At 43.3% G+C, this 25,889-nt stretch overlaps 1 protein-coding gene across 1 annotated transcript in view; it reads left to right on the top strand.

The window, feature by feature from the left end:
• ablim3 (actin binding LIM protein family, member 3) overlaps nucleotides 1–25,889 on the top strand; it is a 48,578-nt gene that overhangs the window by 8,813 nt on the left and 13,876 nt on the right. The window contains exons 2-7 of the mRNA XM_084353324.1: nucleotides 641–778; nucleotides 13,648–13,831; nucleotides 18,515–18,630; nucleotides 21,664–21,790; nucleotides 21,909–22,002; nucleotides 25,733–25,820. Coding sequence (XP_084209450.1) covers nucleotides 641–778; nucleotides 13,648–13,831; nucleotides 18,515–18,630; nucleotides 21,664–21,790; nucleotides 21,909–22,002; nucleotides 25,733–25,820 — 747 coding nt within the window. The remainder of the gene's footprint in view (nucleotides 1–640; nucleotides 779–13,647; nucleotides 13,832–18,514; nucleotides 18,631–21,663; nucleotides 21,791–21,908; nucleotides 22,003–25,732; nucleotides 25,821–25,889) is intronic.

Genomic DNA, 25,889 nt, shown 5'->3' with positions numbered 1-25,889 from the left:
TTTTGAACTGATATAATGTTATTGTTTGTGGATGGTTCACTTGTAGCATTCTGTGCTGTGCTGAAACGTTGATAAATGTTTAGTCCGGGTCACATTTATGTAGCTGACACTGCCAATATTTAACTTCATTAGCAGGCATTAAAAGTGATAGTCTACGGATAAAGAGTTTGAATTTTGTGAGAGTGATTTTTTAACTCAGGAGCAAAAATGTAGTGCTTTTGTCTGCTTTAAAGGTCCCATGTTGTAGACAGTGATATTCATGTCTTTAGATCATAATGCTGGTCAAGGTCCAATACAAATACTGTGAAAGTATCGAAACACTCAATCCATGGAGAAAAGCACACAGCCCATATTCAGAAACTCTTTCTGTCTCTTTTACATGCATCATATAAGGATGACTTTTTGACTTGGATCTTTTAGCTTTAGCTTCGGTCGTTTAGCATAATGTCATATGTGCTGTGTGTGCCATTTCCAGCTGAAAATGACAAGCTTGCATTTGTCCAACGGTAACCTGTTATTGAATTGAAAGCTTGACAGTCGTAGCGACAGTAACCAAATGGGGCTTAACAAACAGTCAGTTTAGCAAGTAAACTAGTTAACCTGAACACAATATTAAATATGTGTGTCTTTTTGTCTCCAGCAGCTTATCACCAAGGCTCTGCAGGTGGTGACCGAAGCTCTGGACCGATCCGGTGCCAGCGATGTCGGGAAGTATGCAAAGGAGAGGTGGTGCGAGTACAAGAAACCCACTTTCACGTCAAGTGTTTCACCTGCACCGGTAAGACATGACAACCTGATCCAAGATGACACAACAAAGTGTGAGAGCAGACAAACAGCTGCACAGAAACATATGTTGTCTGACACAGTCCCCAGGTGTGGGTGGTCCTGACCATAAATGCCATTAAAGTTAAATAAGATGGGGCGAACGTTCCAGTAGACTGGAAACAAGACATCTATCTTGGTCACCACCTTCCACACACACACTGACAAATATACACTATCCCCACGTTCATCCATCTCCTAGTGTACCTGCTGAGTGTTACTATTAGCCAACGGTGGGGATTGGAACAGATCAGAGGTGCCTTGCAGGGGACTTATAGGCTCCTGCTAAGGTAGCTTGTTATTGCGCTGCCAACTTGGAGAGGATTTTCCCCTTCGGTTGTACGCTGTGGTCTAATGAGACTATCTTAACAAGCTTTGCAGTTCTACAGGTGAGCACTGGTGACCTACAAAAGACACAGTGGATAATCCTCAAAATCCTCATGTCCTCTTACAACAGGAATATTGTGGCATGTGTCTGTCTTCTGTAATGTTTTGTAATTTTTTAAAAAGGAATTACCTGTGTTGTATACGTTTTTACATGTATAAAAGCCTAAAAGTCAGCAAGCTGATCATCTGATGAATGGGATGGGCTTTTTTTTTTCTTTGGCTCAGCAAGACTGTAGAAACAAATGCTCCGGAAAGATGACTCAGAGTCCTTTTCAGACATGACGCTGACATGTAAAATTGCCGCCGCATTGGAAGAGTTGAGTGCAGGTCTGAAAAGGGCTCATGACAGTCAAGTGGGTGTGCGTGTGCAAATTAGAAATCAAAGAAGCGAGGAATGTTATCCGTCATGCCGATGTACGGCCCGGAGCAAGTGTGCACAGTACCATGTTGACTGAGATGACTTTGAAAGAAACAACCAGATAGATTAACAGTCATATAATCACTATCATTTTTGCAGAATTATGGACTTATCTGACATGATTTGCCACAAATCTCTCCCACTGTGTTTGCTCACGGGCTCAACTGAGTTTCGTTGACATTGTTTTATAGTTGAAAGCCAAAGCGTTGTGCGTTATTACCCACAAGTTAAATTTAATCTTTGTTTAAGCACGCACTTTCATTGAGATTAAGATCTCTTTACAGAGAGACACCTGAGAAACATTCACAAGAACACATTCAGCAAAGAGAAACAGCTGCACATTAAACAAGGAATTTAATGAAACATCATAGTAAAGCTTTAAAATCTCCAAGGGGGATGTTAGACTGTAGTTTGAGGGCAGTTTGAGGTTCACACATGAGGGATATCTAAGGTTAAGTAATAACTGGTTGTAGGATTGGATTGGACGTTATTAGATTTAAATGAGAGAAGAGATGAGGTAGTTTGGGCGCTACAGCAGTAGAGTGAAGAACAAGAGATAGCTACTTTTTATTGGTGATAAGGAAGTCCATCCAACTGTGTGATGATGCACAGTGTTCAACCGCTATGCAAAGTGATGATGGGGCAGCTTGACAATACAGAATATCTTCACAGTCGAGGAAAGACTGAAAAATAGTTTTATGGTTGGAGGAAGAGAAGCTTCCCTTCTGTACAAGAAGCCAAATTTGATTTTTAATTTTGACTCAAATGTTGAATGTGAGTCTGGAATGACAGTCTGCTTTCACGGCAAATCCCCAAGTATTGGTATGACTCACGAAGGGTAATATGGGTGCCATTTTAAGTTTTAACAGCAGGATAGTCAGAATCACTGGTGGAGGTGAAGAAAACCATGTACTTGGTCTTTTTTAAGGAGCGATAATTGGAAAATATGAAGGGCAGACTGAAGATGAGTCAGAGCGTGGGCTGGGGTGGAGCCTGTATCAGCAGCACAGAAAATGGACATTGAAGTATTGATTAGATAGGATTATGGTATTTATGTACATGTACACAGCAGATACACCTCTGTGGCAACCCATGTCTGATGGTAAGGTGGCCAGACTGACCATCAGCAACAACACGTCTGGTGTCGTATAACTTCCTGTCCGTTTTGCAGTTTGCAATCTCCTCTCTCCTCTCTACGTCACCATATGAACGCAGCCCAGTAATCATCAGACATACAGTAGCAGCAAACAGGAGGATCCTGCTCTCTGTGCGTGAGCAGACAGCACCGCCTCTTTATGGAGTTCTCTGTCTCTGTGATTGGATAAATTGTGATAGGCCTACCAGAAAATGTATTTTCTGTTTTACTGCAAGCTTCAATCTTCTTTTATGAAGGCTCATGTATCAAACCGTCACTTCCAGTGGGAAATAATGTTAATCATGTTATAATTAATAATTTCAGTTTAATATATATATAATATATATATATATTAGATAATATCCATTTTGATGTGTCTCGACATATTTCAACAAATCTGTTTGTCTCCATTCTTACGGATTCATTTCTGATTGTTCCTGTTCGTTTGTTTTGTAGATTTTTGAGATTGTTTTCCTGCTGGCTGCTGAATCAGTCACCTTTTCATAGTCTTCCATTTACTGTTCGGTAGATTGTTAGCCGACTTGTGTTTTTAGACATACTGCATTTTATTCATATGTCCATCTTAATGAATGGATCAGTCCCATTAACATGTATGAAAAACTGAAAGGCATTTAATAGTAGAAACTTTCCTGGGCAATCTTTCACTTTCATCAACTATAAGGTTACATTTTCAATCAACTTGTGAAGCTAACACTATCTTAATAAGCTATCTCATGCTGTTAAAATCTGCTTCTGACAGTTGTCATTCAACGGCAAAACTGACTGCTGTGTGTTTTAAGAAAAACTAAGACATTTTACAGCAGAAACTTTCCCTGGCAATCTTTCACTAGACTATACATATATCTTCAACTTTCTTATAATGATGTTGACTGTCGACTGAGAGCTCTTAGCTTTAGCAGCAGTCCTTTACCAAAATATCATAGCCTACTATAGACATAGCCGTATATATATACTGTTTAAAACCATCAAGTGCACATTTAAGATCATTTTACAGTGTTCTCGTTTTAAATCAAGTCAACTTTAAACATAAAACTGTTAGCCAGAGGCAGCATTTTCAACCACCTCATGAGGCTAACATTAGCTTAATTAGCTATCACGCTGATAAAATTTGCTCTCAGTTGTCATTTCAAGGGCAACATTGGAAGTTGCTTGTTTCAAGCAAAACTTTTCATAGTCAGTGCTTAAAAACACCTCCATAAGATGGAGATTCTACAGAGGAAATTTTCCTGGGCGATCTTTCAAAGCTGTTTTTTAGGCTATATCTCAGTCAGGTCTTCAGCAGCCGCTGTCGAAGAGAGGAAGCCAAAGCTGAGCAAGTTGTGTTTGTTGCTGTGTGAGCTGCACAACAACACAGAGCTGTTCTCCAGTAGATAAACTCACTGAAGGCTATTCATTGGAGGGTTGCTGTTACGCGTTCCCTACGTGTAGCCGTCACACACATGAAAACACATGTATACAGTGCACACATACAGTGCACACATGCACTCAGGCATACTGGCGTGCACATCCATACATGTGTGTGCACGCTCACTGTGGTTGTGAGGGGTTGCTGTGGTAACGGTGTGAAGGGGCACCCGGGCCCTGGTTGGTGGATATTCTCAGCATCTCTATGGTGCTATTAACCAATCGGTAGGCGCTTTTCTGTGCCCCAGAGAAAAAGGGGGGTGAATACAGGAAGCAAGCAGAATGGAGAAGAAGAGGGGGGATGGGGGGGCTGTTTGTGTCGCCTAAACATTACATCATCACTTGAGTGTAATACCAATCTGACTCTCACTTTGCTCCTCTTCCTTCCTTCATTTCTCCCCTCACTCGCAGCAGTGGCGCAGTAATGGAAAGCTGTCATCGATGAGCATCATGTTAAATACACCTATCAGACAGCCCTCCCCTCTCATGTTCCAGAGAGCTCTCCACGTCCCATGAGGCAATGGGGCACTATTGTTGCCACATCCGTGCCCATAATATGCTCTCCTGTATGGGCCTCTGCACAGCCAGCAGTTTTGTAAAGCTTTTATTGTTCAGTGTCTAACTGCACACAAACATGTTGCATGTGCTTTTGAACTTCATAAACTCCATCTATTCTCTATTGTCTGTGTTTCCATCCTCTGCTTTCCATTAGCGCCCCTGTATATTTTCGGAGGCTGAATGGTTGCGAGTGCCGAAGCAGGATTTAAGATTGAATTTCTACGGTCTGTGTTTCTTTTTCTCTCCGTTTTTCTCCCTCTGTTTCTTTCTCTTGCGTCCTCCCTTTCTTTCCTGATGACAGTCACCCAAGCATGAAATCAATTTCTCATCTTGGGACAGGATGACATTGGCATGCGGGGCCGTGCGATTTGGAGGCTAATGGCTAAACTGTATTATACCAGTGCGACAATCCGCTGTCAGCAGCCAATTGCCTTATCTGTCGGACGTGTTTATGAAGTCTGTGACTGGGCCGTGTTACAACATTTGATTTCATTCTTTGCTGGGCAGTCTTTCCAGACAATCAGTGAGTGTACGCAGGTTTTATTGACCTTGACCAATGATATTGTGTGCGCCTCAGTCCCTTTACTTCCACTGCAAAACCATGACACAAAATCTTAGCTATTTCCCACTTTTTTCCTCCTACCCTCCTTCTTCTCGCTTTATTTCTGTCTCGAGAAGGGCAGAAAGGGCTGACTATGCCCTAACATCATGATCATACCAGTCTTAAACAGTTACTCTGAGAGCAAACACATCCATCCCATCCATCCATCATTTTACCCGCCCTCTGTCTTTGCCCACACTTTATCAAACCGCATTACCTTCTAGATGCCACATTATCATAATTCCTCTCTCATGCATTAGTCAGAAGAAGAACAGATCACTAATCATGTGCATTTAACCTCTCATTTGAACCCATTATACAGCGACTGATTGTAGCATGAAGAAACAGCCACGCAATCAGCTCGCGAAGAAAGAAGTCTGTGGAAAATGCTGAAGACAGAAGCCAGCTCGCAGATTGATGCATCAACTCCAGACACAGAGAAGACAGCGGGGGTGTGTGTGTGTGTGGATTATGTGGCGGCAGGCTCTACTGTATGGATGATGTGGTGTTATATTACGAGCAGACGGGCTGACTCGTGCATACTGCCCTAATGACATAGTGACCACACTTACCTCGCCTCTGAAGCATAATTGGCACTCTTAGATTCCAAAAGAAACAGCGCGGCCTGTCAGTGGCACGAGCGCAAAGCTAACACACATATAAATCACACGCCGAGGCAAAAATGAGCGCGTTTCCCCTCGCAGCCGGGCTGAAGCGCCGAAACAAATACACAGAGACACATTCACACATAAACTGCCGGGCTGCTCCCAGTAGTTATTTATTGTCTGAGATCAAACTTATTTTTCTCGTAAAACAGCTCTAAAGGGAGTCGCAGATTTACACAGACAGGTCAGAAAAATACTTGACTGCTCTGCTAATGCTCCGTTTCTAGAGGGTATTCTCAACAGGGCTCTTGTAAAATTGCAGCATCTTTGTCTTTTTTCTCTGCAGACCTGTTTCAGTCAGTTCAGCCTCCTCTTTGGATGCCATTAACCCCCATCACTCAGCCCCTGTGTTAATAACACCAACCTATACGGTACCGTACCGCCGCTCTGTTCTCTGGTGGCAAGGAGGGAAAGACTGAGACAGATGGAGAGGGAGATAGTGGAGGGGACAGAGGGAGAGGAGAAGACGAATGGTGAGAGAAGAGTATAGAGAAAACAAAGAGAGGTTATGAGGAGAAACAGAAAAAGAGACACACAGCACAGAAAAAAGTGGGGGGGTTACAGGGAAGGGGAGCTTCCTGTAGCTATAGCAACCGCTGGCACGCTGGTCCAATCACCACACCAATGCCTGGTTGCTAGGGAGAGATTCCGGCGGCGAGAGAAGGGAGCGCGGCATGCAGCGGCGCTTTTCCCTGACGACTCTCCACGGATCTGGGATAGATGACAGGGATTATTCCTTCGGCTTGTCTCTCTCAAGCGTCACCGTCCAGAGGGATTTTCGCGCACTGACGCCCCGTCTATTGTCTTTAAGTGTCTGTAGGATCGAATGTGTGTGTGCCACGGTGAGGTGCTTAAGTGTATGACACAGTGAAGGAGGGATTTCTCAGTGATAAAGAGGATCATTAAGCGACAAACCCTGAACACTAAACCAGTATATCTCTACATGTAGCCGAAGCCGGATAGCGATTTTATTGCGTGTCACAATACAAGGCACCGTCTATAGCAGTTTGGTTATCCATGTGTTTCTGTGATCCCGTTCACGCCTGTTTTCCCTCGTCTCGTCAGTCCTCGGAGGGTTAAAAGCTGAAGGCCCGAGCAGCGGGGCTGGTCTGCTGGTATGAAGGGACTCCACTGGGCAGCCATCTGTCTCCATCAACTACCGCAGCCAAATGCTAGGGGAACCCTGTCACTCATGCACGATTTCTCTCTGCTTTGGCCTGAAGCTGCCTCTCTCTCTGTCTTCTTGCCCTTTTCTGTGACCACATCTACTTCTGTTTTCTGTTACTTCTCTTCTTTTTTATAGCCACGCTCGCGGTATAGCTCTAGGGATGGCAGTGTCAGCCACCTCTTTGGTCCAGATTGAAATATCTCAACAGCTACTGGATGAAATACCATGAAATATTGTACAGGCACTCATGGTCACCAGAGGATGAATCCTGATGACTTAGGTGATGGCCTGACTATTCCTCTCGCTCTGCTATGAGATGATATATATTCCCTGCCACTATGAGGCTGTAATTTGTGGTTTTGAGTGAAATGTCTTGACAACTATTGGATAGTTTGCCATGAAATTTTGTACAGGAACTCATAGTCGCCTGTGGATGATTCCTGCAGACCTAAAATTTTAAATCTATGTGACTGGTTGCCATTAATTCAGTTCAAATAGTCAAGATCCCCAGAGGATGAATTGTATTTATTTGAATGATCCTTTCCTTAAGTGCCACCAGCAGGTGAAATTCAGTAAAATATCTACTTGATGGATTGACACAAAAGTTTAACGTTCATTATTTCCAGATGATGAATACTGATGACTGTAATGATCCCCTTAGTGCCAGCTGCAAGTTTACATTTTCGCATAGAGTGATATGCCATTCATGTTCCCCAGAGGATGAACCACACTAACTTTGGTGATCTCTGGCTTTTAGTCTGGCGCTATCGTCATATGAAAATGTGCCAATACTTTGGTTTATGACCAAAATGAGTGGCACTCCCATTAGCCTCAGCTGTACTTTGTGCTTCGTGCTAATTGGCAAATGTTCTCTGAAAGCACCATCAATGAGCACAGCCTCACAAAGCTGCTACTGTGATTGTGGACTTTTGTCTCACTCCTCTTCCTGTCTGTCTGGTGGCCTCTTCTCCCACCCTGCGATTTGGCACAACTTGAGAAAACACATTATTTACTCTTGAAGTGTTTCCTCCTGTCAGAGGGCTCATATCCAGGGGACGGGGGGAGGGCAGAGGAGCCTGGGCCCCACTTCGGTAGCACAGATGTGGGGGTGAATAGGTGAATACCCCCTCCCGCTGAAACGTGCCACTGCCCTACTACATACATGCCTCTCTGCTTAACTGCAGCTGCCCCTATTATCTTGAGAAAAGCCTTGCAGATTAGCATAATGTTGACAGAAGCACTAAAACAATTAGAATGTGCAGCGGGGGTACTTTGACGCACTGTACAAAGCATGTCCATTTACTTAATAGCACATTATGAAGACCTAACAGTAGCATAATGAGCTCAGGGAAGAGTCTCAGTGAGGGAGACTGTGGGGGAATGCGGAGACTCTATGAAAGAAAGGGAAGGTTGCGTGGCTGTAGAGCAGGAAAGAAGGTGCAAATTGAGATAAAGTGCGGACCTTGTGCCCGGAGCCACAAAGATTTGGAAGCCGTCTTGAAACGGAAAGACAGAGAAAGAGACGGGGAGGAGGCGGGGGGTGCCAGCACTATTTTGGGGTTCCGGCCTGGGCCGACTTTGAGAAGGGAATTTTAATTGCGTCTGTTGGCTGGAGATAAATACCCAATCATGCGGACCCCCTGTGGGTGCCTAATCAGCGCTGTTCTAATGACCACAGCTGCAGACACCAGCCTACATGCTAACCTCTAATCACTAGACTTATGATCTCTAGATGCTAACTTCCTGCCAAAAAAGAGCAATATGAAGGAGGGAATCAGCATCTTTCAGCTTCCCTCATTAGAGCGCATTCAGAGAAAGATCATAAAACGAGCAAACAGATGAAATGAAGTCTTTGATGTAGTTCAGTCTTGCAAAGCTGATAATGTGGTTAAGGAAGCTAATTGATGATACCTCTGACTATGTCTCCATAAAGTAAAACAGTTCTCCTATAAACAACAGTTTTCATTAGCTTAGGAATTCTACATAACTTTCCCATGAGTGGCTTCAGTATAAATCTCCACATCCCATTCTCAGGACAGTGAGGCAAACCAGACTGGTTCTACATTGGTTGCACTGAGCTGTTGTTTTTATGGGTGGGTGTCCACACCATGCGGTGCTGGTTGTACGGCTGAAACCAAAGTCTTTCTTCTCGGAGCCAAGCTAAGCCACGTCTCTGCAGCGGCAGCAGAGAAGCTCTGACCCAACTCCACCCACCGCACTGGCAACTACAACATATGGAGGGATGAGTTTTAAAACTTGTGCTTAATGGTTACGGCTAAAATGAGAATGAAAAGTAGAGGCTCTACTGGGGGTTTGATTAATGATCATCTTTTAAAGATGGAAAACTTGCATTTATTTTGGGGTCTATCAGGCTGCAGGTGCAAAAGTTCCTTTTGTTGTAAATGTGGGGGTTATTGTCAACTTTGCAAGTACTTAATTCAATCCAATCCAACTGTAATGTCACAATACAACCCTACAATAATACAACAAATTATGGTTTTGTCATTTCAAAGATAAATTGTAAGAGTTATGTGAAAAATTATTCAATCTGACTCATCAGTCACAGGTAACAAAACCAAAAGTTGCCATTTGAAACCTGCCTGCCTCTCTGTGTCTGCATTCGAGTCCTATTTTGTGTAAACTGTGACAATTTAAACACAAACTAAATCTCAGTTTATATTATTTTAAGCTGTAAAAACTTTATTTATGTCAGTTATGTCTGCAAACACTGCCCTAAATCAGGGCAATATTTAGATTTTACAAGAAATTATCATTCAAAATATCTAACTCAGTAAACTTCACATATATACAGTGCATGTGAAAATACTATGATTGAGCATATTTTATTGTCACATTTAGAAAGAACTTGATTGCAATGATCCAGTTGAGGTGTTTTGCCATCACAGTAGGTTTCAAACTGACTTGAAGGTAGAGCGTCGTCACTGACAACATTTGGCATTTGCAGCCACCGGTCCAACCACAACAACACCAAATGTGCCACCGCCGCCACATCATCCAGACTGTCTCTAGGGCAGCTCTGGAAGGTTTACATCTCCTATGGCAACTGAGGAGGGGGGACGTCCTTCGCAATGAAACCAGCCAATCGTCCGGTCAGAAGAAAACAATGTGATTAGCCAGAACAGGTGAACCATCCAGCCAGCCCAGCCAATCCAGTCTGAGCAGATCCAGTCGGCCGGCTGTGATTTGGTCAGGCGTCCGTATGCTAATGAAGTGCATTAGGCTAATTGAGCAGATTCCAGTAATTTGAAAATCAATCTGGGCGCAGATTGAAAAGCAAGTCATTTTGAGAGAGAGAGAGAGAGAGAGAGAGAGAGAGATGGAGAGAGAGGAGGGGGAGGGGGAGAAAAAAGAATGAGAGGAGAGTTTTACTCCAGTTTAGTTTTAGATGATTGAAAATGTTTTTATTAAATTAATGAAGTGGACCGTTTCAAAACACATTGATTTTTCTTTTCCATTACGGAGATGTGGAAATATTTACTCTCCCGTTCCCCTTTTCCACGAAGGCATCAGATAGCCTGTGATTTGGGTTTCTGGTGAGAGCATTGGTTTGAAATGCAACAGGGACACTTTTTGAAGCTCTGTGCCATTGTTCAGCGGTTCTGGAAATGTGGTTAGCACACGCACACACATTTTTATAAACGGGCTACTTTAAATCTCAGCTCTGGCCTTCCCTTTTCTTCACTCTTCGCTTTCCTTCTGCAGCCGCCGTGCCTTGATGCCAGTGACCTGTCGCGATGATAAAGATCCATCATCATATCTCGCCATACACACTGTCCCGTTTCATCATCCCATCTCTGCACGCACACGCGCTGCCATCTCATCGGGGATGGATTTATGTGTTCCCATCCTCCTGTGGGAGCCGAGATTGTTTTGTTTTTAAGTGAGGGCCCATTGATCTTTTATTACACCATTAAGTCAATACGCTCCACTCATAAACAGCTTGAGATTAAATGAGCCCCTTTGAAGGGTTTATGCATGTGTGTGTGTGTGTGTGTGTCTGAGTGTGTGTGTCAGTGAACCCTCAGCCTGCCAGCGGCCAGGATGAAGCCATTTCTTAGCAGCCAGTCGTTGGTATTTCGAGGTGCTTCATTTCACCACAAACAGAATGATGCTTTGTTAAGTTTAAAATGTCTGCCGCTTTATTTACTGTTGCACAATCCACCTTCGTTTACGGGCAGCAGAGTTATATTGTTAACCTGATATTTTTCTCGTAGATTGTATATCCATTTTTACATGCTGTGATAACGGTCGGCGGTTTGGCTTCAGCGTGGAAACAGTATACGTTTGAATGGGTAATTTTTGCTGGACGTGCACTACCGTCAGATCAGTTACCAATTTCAGTGAGGAATTTGATAACAGCATTTGAGAAACTGAAAAAACATATTCAGACTCCTTCGTCAAATATAGATCCTCCCCTCAGGTTGTCTGTATTTCTAGTGTTACAGTAAATGTATGCTCCACTGATGCCAGCTACAAGCTACTCTTTCCTAGTATAATCCAAGCTGTTCAGGTTATTCGTCTCACTGCTGTCTGGTTCTGACATCTTGTGCGTCTGCTCGATCTACCAGCAGCTGGGGTTTAATGTCTCTGATGCCAATCCATGACCTCCTGTTTCACCTCAGCTGCAGGTCTGTCAGGAGGATCTGAAGGTTTCTACACTTAGGATCTGCTCTTCATGTCTCAGAAAACCAGAGGTCCATTCATCTTTTCATCATTTCAGAGAGTATTGTCTTGGACCATTGTCTGGCATGCAGAAAAGGGTGGCAGCACATCCTTTTTTATCCTGTCTAGAAGCAAGAAATGGCATTAGAGGAATAGTTTCACACAAAATATGCTTCGTTGGATGAGAAGGTAGATACCTCTCTTGTATGTAATAATAAAGCTAGCAGCTAGGCAGCTTAGTTTGGCACAAAGACTGTCTGGTTGCCTGTTGCCAAGAAATAGGCTGGTCTGATAGAGAGAAATAAATGGCTTAATAAAAAAATGATATACATGAAAATGTAGTCATTATCTACTCACCCTTATGTCAATGGAAAGTTTACTTAACATTTCTGGAGCTTCACAGCAAAACAGAGTTGCAGCATTCTCCTAAACAACTGAAGTAGATGGTGAAACTTAGAAACTTCACCTGACTTTCCATCAGCATGAGAGTGAGTAGATAATGACTGCACTAGAATTTTTTGGTGAACTTTAAATAAACCAAAGATACTATAAAAAGTAAATGTGGGCCTTCTTTAATTTATTACATGTGATACAAATTTATATTTCTCTCAGAATCTTCACATTTATTTATTTACCTTTGTATTATTTTCCATATTTATTTATTTTCCCATTTAATTTCCAAAGTATTTATTAATTTATTATTATTATTTTTAATGTATTTATTTATTTAAGTAATATTTTTCACCCTATTTATTTCCGCAAACTTTTTTATTTGTATATTTTGTTTTACATTCCTTCTTTTCGCTCAGCTACGCCAACCAATCAAGCAAATAAGCATATCTTCTGAAATATCAACCCTGGGCAGAACTGGTCGGTTGGTGTGCGTGGCATTGCCAGCTGAGCTATTACATGATGGTTGTAGGTCTGTTACATGATAATTGTAGTTGTATAATTACAGTGCCAGCGTCACTGCGGGGGAGTAATCATTGGCTCAAGACCATAATGCGCACATAGAGGGTGAAGCTCAACAGCGGTGAAGGTTTACACTCTTTATGCTTAATGCAATTTTTTGAAAAAGGTGACTGTTTTATACATGCATATGTGCAAACATATGGATTTGTTTAGCATGTGACCTTCATCAGTACCATGTATCTTTTCCAGCCAGAGGTTACAATAACTGTCAATTCTTCCTGTTGGTGAACCACATAGACTGAGAGAAACCAGAGACCAGCAGCCACACCGACCACTGATCTGTGAAAACACCTCTTAGCTGTATTGTTACACCCGCAGGAATTCACTCTCAGTTACATGGCAAAGTGCTGTAGCACATATTGTCCTCTTAGGGTAACGACACACACACACATACAGTATACTCAAATTGAGCACTCACCTTGTACACACCGGGTAAATGATTTTGGTGACTTCGCCGTCAGTGTTGAATGAATCTGTAGACGATTTTGTGGCGATGCTGGGAACTTGCGGTCTGCTGTTTTGTCTCCTTCTTCACATTGTTTTGAACAAAATGACTTTTCCACTGATTATATCATTATATCCCCATCAGAGCAAATTGGCTCACCACTGTCTGGAGCTGAGTATCTTTGCTAGCAGTCGTGTGTGAAGACAAACATAAACACAGCAAACACAAGCACGCATACACACACAAACAGGTTAAGACTAAAGAAAGACGGAAAACAGAAACATCTGTTCATTCACGGGTTACTCCATGTTGCTTTCGTGCTTTGTACGTCCTGATCTCTGACTTCCTCTCACCTGCTCTCTCCACAGTGTGTAACTGTGACCTGGCTCGATCGGGCTTCTTCCAGAAGAAGGGCGAGTACATCTGTACGTCAGACTATCAGCGTCTGTATGGTACGCGCTGCGACCGCTGTGACAGCTTCATCACAGGAGAGGTGGTCTCCGCTCTGGGACGCACGTACCACCCCAAGTGCTTTGTCTGCAGCATGTGCAGGTACACGTGCACACACACCAACAGCCACATGTTACTGATCGTGTTTCTGATCACCTTAAGCTGCTAAATACTCAAATATGTTCACCAGCTTGTCATTTGTTATAGGACAGATTAGAGCATGAGGCAATGTAAATATGTCAGCTGTCAAGTGATTTTGGCACACTGACTGTTCATTCTGTATTATCTATCCTTTAATATATCCTGCAAATATGAGACAATTAGACTTTTTTGCTTCTTTAAATATTTATTTGTTTGTTTGTTTGTTTGACAGGGACAGTGCACAGCTTCTTAGCTGTACCAAATTTAGCTACAAGCTAATTTACATCTGTCGTCCCTGGGCAGAAGACAACATCTTTGTTAGGAAAATAAACACTATCATAAATAAAAAATACTGTTATAAGACATATTCATGATATAAAACCATCAGCAATTGCAACAACAACAACAACAACAATAAGATTTCACAACATTAAAACACCACAACAATAACAACCAGATCTCCTGAGATTAAGTGTTTGCGTCTATGTGTGATGGGTACACGACTCGGTTGATTTCAGCCATGATTTCATCGCAAATTTAAAATCAGTGATGCTGCAGCACTCTCTGATATTACTTTGTATGGGCTCAGAAGATCTGTGCTGTATGACACAGTCACCTCTGTTCTGTAATCCCATTATCTGAGCTCAGTGTTGTGATCTTTTTCTATCAGTGTGATAAAGTATCTTAATTTAATTTAACAATGCAGTGCAAGTTGTAAACACAACTGACATTTTCAACCTTTGACTTTTTATTTAATGTGTTAGAAGCACATCCAGCAGACAATAGCATTCATTTAGAAGAGAGAGTGCCTTTTAGCTCTGCTTTGGTCTCCTCCAACTTCTGATGGCTCTTTAGCTGCTAAATGCTCCACTATGTTAACCAGTTAGTCGCTAACTTTGTCTGTTATTGGCTGTAAAACCATATTTGTATGCATGAGGAGAGGATTGAGAACAGGAGAGGATTTGTGGAGCTACTGGCTAACAAATGTGCGACTGTTTGCAAATGTGCCCCTTGACCATGCACCTCTTCCTCAAAGGATGCTAAAGTTGCATCCCTCCTAATAAGAAAAGTGACTTATTTCTTTACAGTGTGTTTAGTAATGCTAACGGTTGAGCTCTTGATTCGGGCTCATCTCAGCTCCTGAATGTCAATAAACGTCTGAACGGAAAGCTGGAGAAGTCTGTCGTTTTGCTGAGTTGAGTCACGATTCAGCAGTAAAGTAAGCTGACCCGGTGTTTCCCGCTGTCAGATTTAGTAAAAGTAGGCCATCTCTCCTCTGACCTCCATCAGTGTTCATGTTAAGCTCCTCCTGAACGAACTCAGAGTCAGCATCCCTGTTGGCTCCTTTTTATTTCACCATTTCACCCTTCTTGTCTCTCTCTCTCTCTCTCATCTCTTTCCTGTTCCATTCTTCTCCATCTCTGTGTTTCTCTTCCTCCCTTCCCCGTCAGTTTTGATGTGTTATAAGGTTTACATAAGAGCCGTCTTTCCTCACCTCCCTCCAGGAAAGTAGTGTTTGTGTCCGTTGTCTTGTATCTGCTCAACGCTGGCTGATAAACATGCGGCCATGCCCAGCAGCCGGGGGCAAAAAAAACTGAACTGACACCAACTGGCCGGAGACAGCCAGTGGAGCAGTCCTGGCAGTGACAGGGATGTGTGTGTGTGTGTGTGTGTGTGTGTGTGTGTGTGTGTGTGTGTGTGTGTGTGTGTGTGTGTCTGTGCGCACGCGCGTCAGCATATGTGGAGTCAACCGGAAGAGACAGCGAGAAGCCAAAGGGTGAATTTCTTCTTTCCTGCTCCGTCTGCCCTCTGTCACATTGCTCACAGTCTTTTCTTGTACCTCTTCCTCTTCCCATTTCCCCTCCTCCTCCTTCTTCTCCTCATCATCTTCATCGTCACCGTCATCATCTCCCTGCTCTTAATCATCATTCGCCTCACATAGACTCCCTTTATGTCTTCATCGTCGTCCCACTTTCTCTTTGTCATCACGGCTCTCAGCTCTAATGAAGGCAGATTGCGAGTTTCACTTTTCGGCGCTGATGTTTTTTCTTTTTTTCAAAAAAATGGCGTTGATCAAAGCCAGAGTTCATATCCCTAAAGCCAGAAATAGCTTTGCTTCAGTGGCCTTTTTTAAAGGAATGAAAAAAAAACATGCATTAAATATGTAAACAGAGTAAATTTTTAAAGCGCTGAGAAGGCAAGAGCGTCTTGAGGGAGTGAGAGCAACACACAGGTAAACCCAAGGTCAAACACAGACATACACACTACTTCTGCACCATAACTGCATTTCCTGAGTTGGACATTAGACTCTGATAACTGAGGTCAGGTACTTACACCGATGAAAGATTTAACCTATCGTGCTTGGAAGGCGACACATAAACACACCGTGAAAAACAGCCTTACGTAGTTTTCTATGTTTAGAAAACAGAAAATTGATATGAACAGATGGTTTTCCTCAGGGGTTAGGGTTTGGGTTTAGGGATAGGGGTCAGGGTTTGAGTTTCGGGTTTAGCGTTCGAGTCAGCGTTAGGGTTTTGGGTTTAGCGTTAGGGTTTGGGTTTAGGGATAGGTGTTAGGGATTGGTGTTAGCTATAGGGTTCAGGGTAAGGGAGGGGGTAGGGTTAGGGATCAGGGGTTAGGGTTTAGCATTAGGGGTCAGGGTTTGGGTTTAGGGTTTAGTGTTCAGGTTAGGGTCTAGTGTTTCAGGGTTAGGGTTTAGGGCTTGGGGCTTTGGGCTTGGAGGTCAGAGTTTAGGACTAAAGGATGAAATTTAAACAAAACCTAAATAACACAATTGATCAGTTTTCATTGTTTTGTGTCCCTTTCGGTGTTTACGGGAGCATTTTGTTAAATAATTTGTATAGTAAAACGTCCCCGCTGGCTCATGTGTTCTGTTCTTTCTGTGTTATGGAAGCATGTTATCCTTTGAATTATAAAACAGCACAAAGGAGCAAACCTGGAGCGCTGTATATGTGCCATTTCCGTGACTGAAACAGTTGTAAAATACTCCCCACTCCCGTAGACACACACTTTCGAGGGCTCGCAACCCTCGCAGCTGCGCATAAACGTTGCACAAGCCTCCGTACGTCTCTAAGTGCCTACATGGATGTGCTGAGTGTGAGCTCTGCTGGAGACTCTAGCCTCCCTCTGGGTCTTGGCTCTGGCTTCAGGCCGCGGTGGGGGAGTAAAAGGATTACTGCCGTCTATGTCTTTTAAACAGCCTTCCCTAAGCCTTTTAGCTCCCCATTCATTCTCACATCCTAAAGAAATCAATCCGACTCTTACGAAAACTCTACAGTGCCTCGCGACGATGTGGTGAATTTGATTTCATAGGCTCTCTCTTGCTGTCGTGTTCCCTGCTTGTCTGCATGTGTGTGTTTACTCTTCTTAAGCTTTGTAATAGCTTTAAAGGGTAACGCCACCAATTTTTCACATTAAAGAGTGTTTACAGGCACGGATGGAATGTAACTGAGTACTTTTACTCAAGTACTTTACTTATATATAACTTTGAGGTACTTGTACTTGAGAGTTGAGTATTACAATTTCCTGCTACTTTATACTTCCACTCCACTACATTTGGAGGGACATGTACTTTGTACTTTTACTTTACTATGTGTATCTGATAACTTTAGTTACTAGTTACTTTGTAACTTGCAGGCTTTATCAGAACCAAAGCGACACATAGTTAAATGAATCTATTTTAGCTGCAATTAGATACAAAAAAAACAATTTCTGATAATCAGCTGAATATTAGATCCCACTCAAGTATGGGTACTTTAAACAACACTGTGTACAGGTCTTGGGGAATACTACTGTATATTTGATAAAAGAGGAAGCTGAATATAATATGCAGGTTTCGAAAAGGAAGAATATATGGAAGAAAAAAGGCGATATCTCTGATTCTGCTGTATCTGTTTTGATCATTTGTTTTTAAACTTTCCCTTGTGACTCGGACAGTGTTAAAGGATTATAATGTTGAACAAGTGGACTGCTTTCAAAACCTGGCACCTACATTACCCACAATGCAACCTAGCCACTGACATCATTGGGGGTAATTTATCAGCTTACACACTGCTTCCTCTGAAGCCACAAACAGCTTTATGCAACTCTTTTTTCCACATATGCAGTAGCACTCCCCAAGACCTGTAAACACGCTTTAAAGTGTGAAATTAGTGTAGTTACCCTTTAACAAAACAGTGACCTGGTGGCAGCAGCTGTGTAGGGAGCAAGCTGGGCGGACAGACTGGAGGAGAAAGAGGCAGTTAGGATCAGTATGCACTCGGCATAGTCTCCCTAATAAGTTTTCATTCTCACTGAGAGAGCTGGTTTTCCTTTCAGAAGCCTGTGGCAGCGTCAAATTATCACCTCTTTAATCACAGAGCAGCCAGGTGCTCCCGCAACAATCAACGTCCCATTAACTCGCCGCCCCTCCCCGTTTGGAAATGTATTTTCAGGTTCATAGAGGATGTCGCACTGTATTTAGCTGGTGTCAGCTGGATTATGGCTCGTCTGTCAGCCAGTCATGTTTCCGCACCCGTTCGTTACTTCCATGTGTACACTTTGATGTAATGCAAACACACAGAACCACTGCAGGCATTTCCATCTCCCATTGTGTGCTAATTCTCTCTGTCTTTCTCTCCTCAGTAAACCCTTCCCCATCGGAGACAGAGTGACGTTCAGCGGGAAGGACTGCGTGTGCCAGCAGTGCTCGCACACACTCGTCAAGTCCAATGAACCGATCAAGATCCACGGGCCCAGCCGTAAGTCCGGCGTCCGCTCCTCGCTTTGTCCGTTCTGTTTAGGGCCACCAGGCGCTACAGTGCGGCGAGTCTAATGCGATGTGTCCGTGAGGCCCATTTAGCTCATTTAGCTAATCAAGTGTCTGTCAGATCAGTGGTCGGACCTGTCGTGCTGATCTGCCAGCTGAGAATAATGCAACACAAACAGACACATCATTCATTCATTACTGTCAACATGCAGAGAACAGAAGATGTGATTTGACTGTACATCAGGTCACATATTCCTGCATGTGCTATTTAGTTGTTTGCATGCTGCAAATAAAAAATGAGTTGTATTTCCTGTCTGTCATGAGGTAGACAGTCTAAAACAGTCTACCTAAAGCATGGAATTGACAAATTATGATCCCAAAACAGAGCAGTCGTGATTGATAGTGAATCATTTGTTAAGTGTGGCGCACAGACAACAGGCTGCTGCTCACTGGCTGTGCAGTAATAACAGACGGTGGAGAGGCAGTGAATAACTGTCCTCCTCAGATCGCTCCATTCAGGAGAATAAAACCCAAACGGCTCCCCAGGTACATGTTCATCACTCGGTCTTATGGGGAGGCAGTCTATGAGATGGGAACACAGAGTGCAGCCACTAAATGTAATGCACTGGCTTTTACAGCCCAGTCATTTTTTAGTATTTAACAATGCAAATGTATGCTCTGCGTGTGCGAAAGTGCTGGGATTACATTCAGCTGGTACAAAACGATTATTTTAGGGGAAAAGGCTTGGAGCAGGCACTAAAATAACACAGTGGAAAGTATTATCAGAGGACATTTGCTTATTTATGCATCACTGACCAAACCCTAACCCTGAGAAATTTAGTTTCTTAACCTTAATGAAAGTTTTATCTGCCTGTCTTAATCCTTCTTTGTGTCTCAAAGCAATAGTTCAACATTTTAGCAGCACACTTGTTCACTTTCTTGCCAAGTTTGATGTCACTTTCATGACACTGCCTGTGAGCTTAGCTTAGCACAGTTGCTAGCTCTGCCCGAAGCAAGTTTAAATCCATCATGATGTCACCCATTGGTTCATTTTTAAGCCTCCAGTTTAACATTGTGGTCATTGCCATCTTATTTTTTTGGAGCCAGAAGTGACCATATTTGGATGAGAGGGTGGTGCTGGGGAAGATATCCTGATTGGATCTGACTGCCATCAGAGACCTTCAGTAGAGAGAGTCGCGTCATCTCCGTTTACCCCAATGAACCATTTTTAAAAAAAGCAATGGCAGATCCTGAAGCCTGTTAATAGTTCTCGGAAGTTAGCTGCAAATACTAGCAGCCCAGTACTGTAAATCATCAATGAATCAATAGATCATGTATTAACTAAAAACTACCAATCATCGTACTTCTGTCTCTCTGTATTCATGCATTTAAATTGCCCGCTTAAAACTGTCTCTGTCTTCGTGAATCACATGACGATCAGCATTTTGAACTTCCGTTGTCGCACACCCTGCTTTATCTAAAGCAAACCCTGCTTACCATCTATTTTTACCCTAAATGGGACCGTAATTTACAAAATGAACGTCATGCTGTGTTGGAGCAGACTTGAAACTGAGGATTGAGGCCATAAACTCATTACAAAACTGTTTTACTGTGGTTATAAATCAAGGCAGAAGGAGGGTCATTTTCTCATAAGACTCTCATACAATGACTTCTTTTTGCAACCAGTGCAGTCGCCCCCTGCTGGCCATTAGTCTAAAGTTCAAGCAAAGCTCAAGCAGTTTTATATAGTCAATTGTCCGATTCTTCTGTTAATTTGTGAGCTTGTGCTGGTAGGTGGACTTTGTTTCCCGCTGGCAGTGGGGCTAGCTGTTTCCAGTCTTTTTGCCAAGCTAAGCTAAGCTAAGCTAAGCTAACCACCTACTGAGTGTAGCTTCATATTAAACAGAAAGATTTAAAAGTGGAAATGATATTATTTTCTAACTCTCATTAACAAAGATGAAAAAAAAAGTATTTCAAGAAAAATACTCCTTTAAAGCAACATTATGTAGAAAGAATTGTAAGAACTCAACACATCATAACAATGTTCTGTGTTGAAAACTTGTGTTGAAGTAAACATGTTATGTAACGCTGTGATCCTACCCTCTCACTGAAGACTCAGACACCAGGGCTCTTTCTTTTACTTAACGATCTGTAACGAGTTCGTGTCACAAGCTCCGTTCTATCATTTATAGATGATCTAAAACCAATTTCATTCGGTGGCTAAAATGGGAACTGCATCATGACTCAGAGGAAAATCAGTTGTGCACAGTAACAGTCTGGCCCGATAGACTCAGCACTATCACCACCAAATGACAGATAAGATTTATCTGGACTGCAGAAAAGAGACTCAATACACTGCAGGTTTTTTTTTGTTTTTTTCTTCACTGCAAAACACAGTTTGTCTTGGCTGACAGGTCTAAGTGGAGCGGTCCCCTGTGACTCCAGTCTTCTCTCGGGGCAGCAGACCGGGTCAGAAAAGGTTAAGCTAAGCCAAACGTCTTCCAAATGGAAACAAATGGAACGCTGACCTTTTTTCAGCATTTTGACGCTCTGCAGCCATGCATCATTTGCAGCCTCGGCGCTGTCCCGCGTCTTTCGGTGACGCCTGCTTGGGCGTCACGCTGAGGGTAGTGGAATGTACACTGTGAATGTGTACAGTGTTTGTGTCAGGAAAACACAGAGAGAGATTCTTAAATGTCTCATATGAGGGGCGGTTTATGCAACTGTTTTCGCCCTGAGGCTGTTTCTAAGATGCTTGTATCCTGCCTACATTCAATCATGTTTAACAGTGCTTACAGTTGAGAGAACAAGCCTCACAGCTCTGCAATAACCCGCATTAGAACGACTATTGATTAGGGAAGTGGCCGTGCCACAGGGCTAGAAAACTACACTTAGGAGCACAGCAGGTGTTTAAAGATGTACAATTACACCTTGGCTCACTTTGTCCCTCTGGCTCCACTGCTTCCTCTTCCTCTTCTTCTCCTCTCGCTTTACTCATTCTTCCTTCTTCCTCTTCCCTGTCCAGACTGTGCCGGGTGTGGAGACGAGATCAAGCAGGGTCAGTCTCTCCTGGCGTTGGAGAAGCAGTGGCACGTCAGCTGCTTCAGATGTCGGACGTGCAACATGGTCCTCACGGGAGAGTACATCAGCAAGTGAGTTCGCAAAGAGGAATCTCAAAGCATCTTTCACTCCGAGAAAACACACAAATACACATGCAAACTGTGCATTTGACACACTACAGCAGCTTTGTTTTTATTCCTTCTGTCTCAGGGATGGAGTGCCGTACTGTGAGGCAGATTACCACGCCCAGTATGGGGTGAAATGTGAGACGTGCAGCAGATACATCAGCGGAAGGGTTCTGGAGGTGAGAACCGGACCAGATTCCAACACCAGGCGGCGTTAATGGGGATTTAGCCGTGAAGAATCCTGCAGCAATACAGACATCCAAATTGGGAGTTGACTGTGGTAGCAGAGTGTAATCAGCGTTATCAGAACTGAACAGTTGCATTTCGTCCTCGGCTTCGTGTAAGCCCCGCTGTGCTTTAGGGAGTGAGCGACTTAAGATTGGGGGGTGATAAGAATTTTGTCCCGCTTTACTAAACCAAAACAAATGCAGCTACTGCGTGTTTGCCTGGTCGAACACCGGTGCACATCCTCTTGTTTGCTGTTTGTGCTAGACAACGCAGGCAGGAGGCGAAAAAAGCGAGATTGCACCGTTACAACGTGTAAGCAGTTGGGAGGAAAAGGAGTTATAAAAAGATCAGAGGGTAAAGAGTGGAAGGAGGAGAGACACAGGAGTAAATTCTGCAGTGAGAGAAATGCACATTTGTGCTTCGCGTGCTCTTATCGCTGAAGCCGTTTTCAGAAGTGATGGGAGTCAATAGTGGAGGGAGGAGAGCAGGGGAGACAGAGGGAGGTGGGTTTGAGGAAGAAGTGAAAGGGACATTACGAAGGGAGAAAGGCTGGAAATAATGAAAGTGATAAAGTGCAGATGCTAATTAAATGTTTTGGGAGAGTCTCTGGAGTGCGTCTGTTGGGACCTGAGGAAAGGGAGCAGACGTAGTAAACTTTGTCAGACACACACACACACACACACACACACACACACACACACACACACTCACGCAGTGCCTTGTTGTCCCTGTGCTCCTTCGCTTGTCAGAATGGCTGGTGTAAAGTGCTTTGTTCCTGACTATCAGCCTCTCTGGGCTATTTATAGACATGGGGACATGTCAGCCTCTATCTGCGAGTCTCCCTCTCTCTGTCTCACTCTCTCTCTCAACATTTGAATGTGCCTGCACGCATGACATTAATTCGTCTCCCCCTATCAAATTTTGATATCATAATCATGTAGTTCTTTAAGATGCAGCGTGCAACAGTTTTCGACTCACAGAGAGCCCAGGACTCCCCAAACACGCATTTTACATTTAGGATAAGAAAAACACATTTTATCTATCAATCTATCTATAACTGTGTCATCCTGATTGATCATACTGTTCTGTACACACAGCATCTATTGCATGGATGTCCCTCCTGTCAGAGGAGGCCCTCTGTCTCTTTAAAAAACCTCCTTGTGTCAGTATTTTGTGAAAGTACCAATATCATCCCTACAATATTGTCACAATATCCATATCAAGGTATTTTGTGTTGTATTTTTTGTATATTTGACCTCACATCTATGTGCATGGAAAGTGGTCATCTGCCTTGTTAGACCATTTTGGTGGTTTTATGAGAAACCTTGTGCCAAACAACCTTCTGGAACAGTAGGCCTTTAAGTGATGTGGTACTGAGATGCTCAGTTACATGTTTTAGGAGTCCTGCTGGCTGAGTGGATCATGCACATTAATTTCATGCAGGTAACCAGAGTTTGCTTCCCGTGTGTAATCAGAGTTCTGTGTTTTGGATTTTGACTATCAGGCTTTGTGAATTTATTGTTTGCGGGTATTTAAAAGACTATTCCCAGTTTTCAGTTGTAGCTTGGTTAGGTTTAGGCAATACAGCTACTTGGTTAAGTTTAGAAAAAGATCAGAGTTTGGATTAAATTAATAAGTCAGCGTTCAATTTTGGTTTCACAATAGACAGGAACGTCACCAAAGTGTTGTGACACTTTATGTGAGCTAATGAGAACGAGCATCAGACACACAACACGCTGTGTAACGCAGGACGTGAGGCACTGCCTCCTCGGTGAAATAAAGTTTTTAGGGAGTTCTGTTTTCACCCGTGTCTGTTTGTTGGTTGATTGGTTTGTCGGCAGGATTACACAAAAACTACCTAACGGACTCGGATGGAGGGTGGGTCTTGGCCCAGAATAGACCCCATGAACTTTTGGTGCGGATGTTGATAAAGGGATGGGTCCAGGATTTTTTTTTAGCACTTTCTTCAACATTATGAGATTATGAGGGTGTTTTTCCAATGTTTTTTATTAATTTTTCTTAGGGAATAATGCATGGATCTTGATGAATAAAACCAGGTGTATTTTGGTTGCTGGTATCTATAAGTAAGCACAATGTGATGCAGATCCTGGACCTGGTGAGCTTAAATGATGGTCAAGCGGTCATGGCTGGTTCAGACAGTGTTCTGGGGACCTTATTTTCCTCTGAGAACAGCTTCCTTATTCACTTATGGAAAAAATAGATATTTCTGAGTTTGTATTATTACCTCATTAATATTGTAAACATCTTCTCCCAAACTACATAGTGCCCCCTTTAAGTCTCAAACATTCAAACATATTTTCTTGCCATTAAGTCATCTTTTTACTTTTTTGAAGGTATCAGTCCCTTTACTGATTTCTCGACCATCCTACAGTAAAAACCCAGACTAATCTGTGTGTGTTTGCATCTGTGTTCATGATTAGGCTTGCTCCACGGTCCAACTTTCCAGAGCCAAAGGTTGTTAGTTTAACGAGCAGTTTAGAATAGATGGAGAGGGAGAGAAATAAAGACAGGAAGCGGGAGGGAGAAAGAGGAGCATAAAACCTCCTTTCTTTAGTCTCCCTTCTTTCCTTCCCCATCCTTCTTTAGTGTCTTAGTCACCAATAAATATAGCAGCCTATTAAATGCCACCGGAGAGAATAGAGGCCTCATTAGGAATGGTAGCAGCAGTTGTTGAACTGATACCGTATGACTGCAGACGGTAAACGCTCTGCTGCTGGGAACGAACGAGACGGAAATGCTGCATCCTCTCCTGGCTTTCCTTACAGAGTAACCTGAGACACATGAGCAGAGCAGGGATTGGTTCGAGTGCAGCTTCGATACGGTTAAGGAGCCTTCGACAAGAAGCCTGATTTCCTGAAGATCATGCACAGGTTTCAGGTTTATAAAAAGCAGGGATAAGTGAGTGCAGCATTACATGACATAATGCCCCACCACACACACACACACACACAAACACACACTAAGAGACACATGCTGGGTGTGTTCGCATGAAACAATTCAGGTCTCCTTGACACAGGCCACATGTCGGCAGTGCTTCTATAAATAGCAATTCCCTAATGGTGTGTCAGGGAGGAAGAGGTGACATGACGGGGCCGAGCCTCAGCCATCGGAGACACATGTGAGAAACATCAGGACGGTGAACTGGCCGGACTGGATTCATGGACGCAGTGACATCATACTGCATCATTCCATGTGTCCGACTCACCTGCGCCACGTGTTTTTGTGTGTTTGGATGTGTTCCCTCGGGGCACTTTGGATGTCCAAGGACGTGTACCGTGCTCTTGTGTCCTTCACTTACATGGCCACCTACTTCCCTCTTTCTCTCTGTGGCGCTCACACACACACACACACACACACACACACACACTAACACACACACTCCAACACTTCATGTGACTGACCCACGTGGATCTTTGCTCTAATTATGCAATGGAGGAGAATGGGTGGTGGCTATCATGTGATTGCCGAAAGATCCACAGGCTATGCAATGATGTCTCAGAACATTATGAGGCCAACGGCGGTCAGGTGATATACAGTGTAAAACATATGTATGTAATGACCTGCTCAAGGTGGGGTCGCAATTTGCAGCTTAGCCCCGACTCTGTGGAAGTGTTCATGATGATAATTTATGTTCAGTCACGCCTCCTCTTCTCCTCGCAGGCGGGAGGGAAGCACTACCATCCGACCTGCGCTCGATGCTCCCGCTGTAACCTGATGTTCAAAGAGGGAGAGGAAATGTACCTGACAGGTGAAACCTGATGCCAGCACGTCCACACACAGTACACTCCCATGTCGACAAATGCATGGCATGCAGGAA

The sequence above is a fragment of the Pagrus pagrus genome (genome assembly GCF_965226575.1).
Source record: "Pagrus pagrus genome assembly, chromosome: 5".
Classification (NCBI taxonomy): Eukaryota; Metazoa; Chordata; class Actinopteri; order Spariformes; family Sparidae; genus Pagrus; species Pagrus pagrus.
Note: the sequence above shows the minus strand (reverse complement) of the source record. Positions and strands in the feature narration are given on the sequence as shown.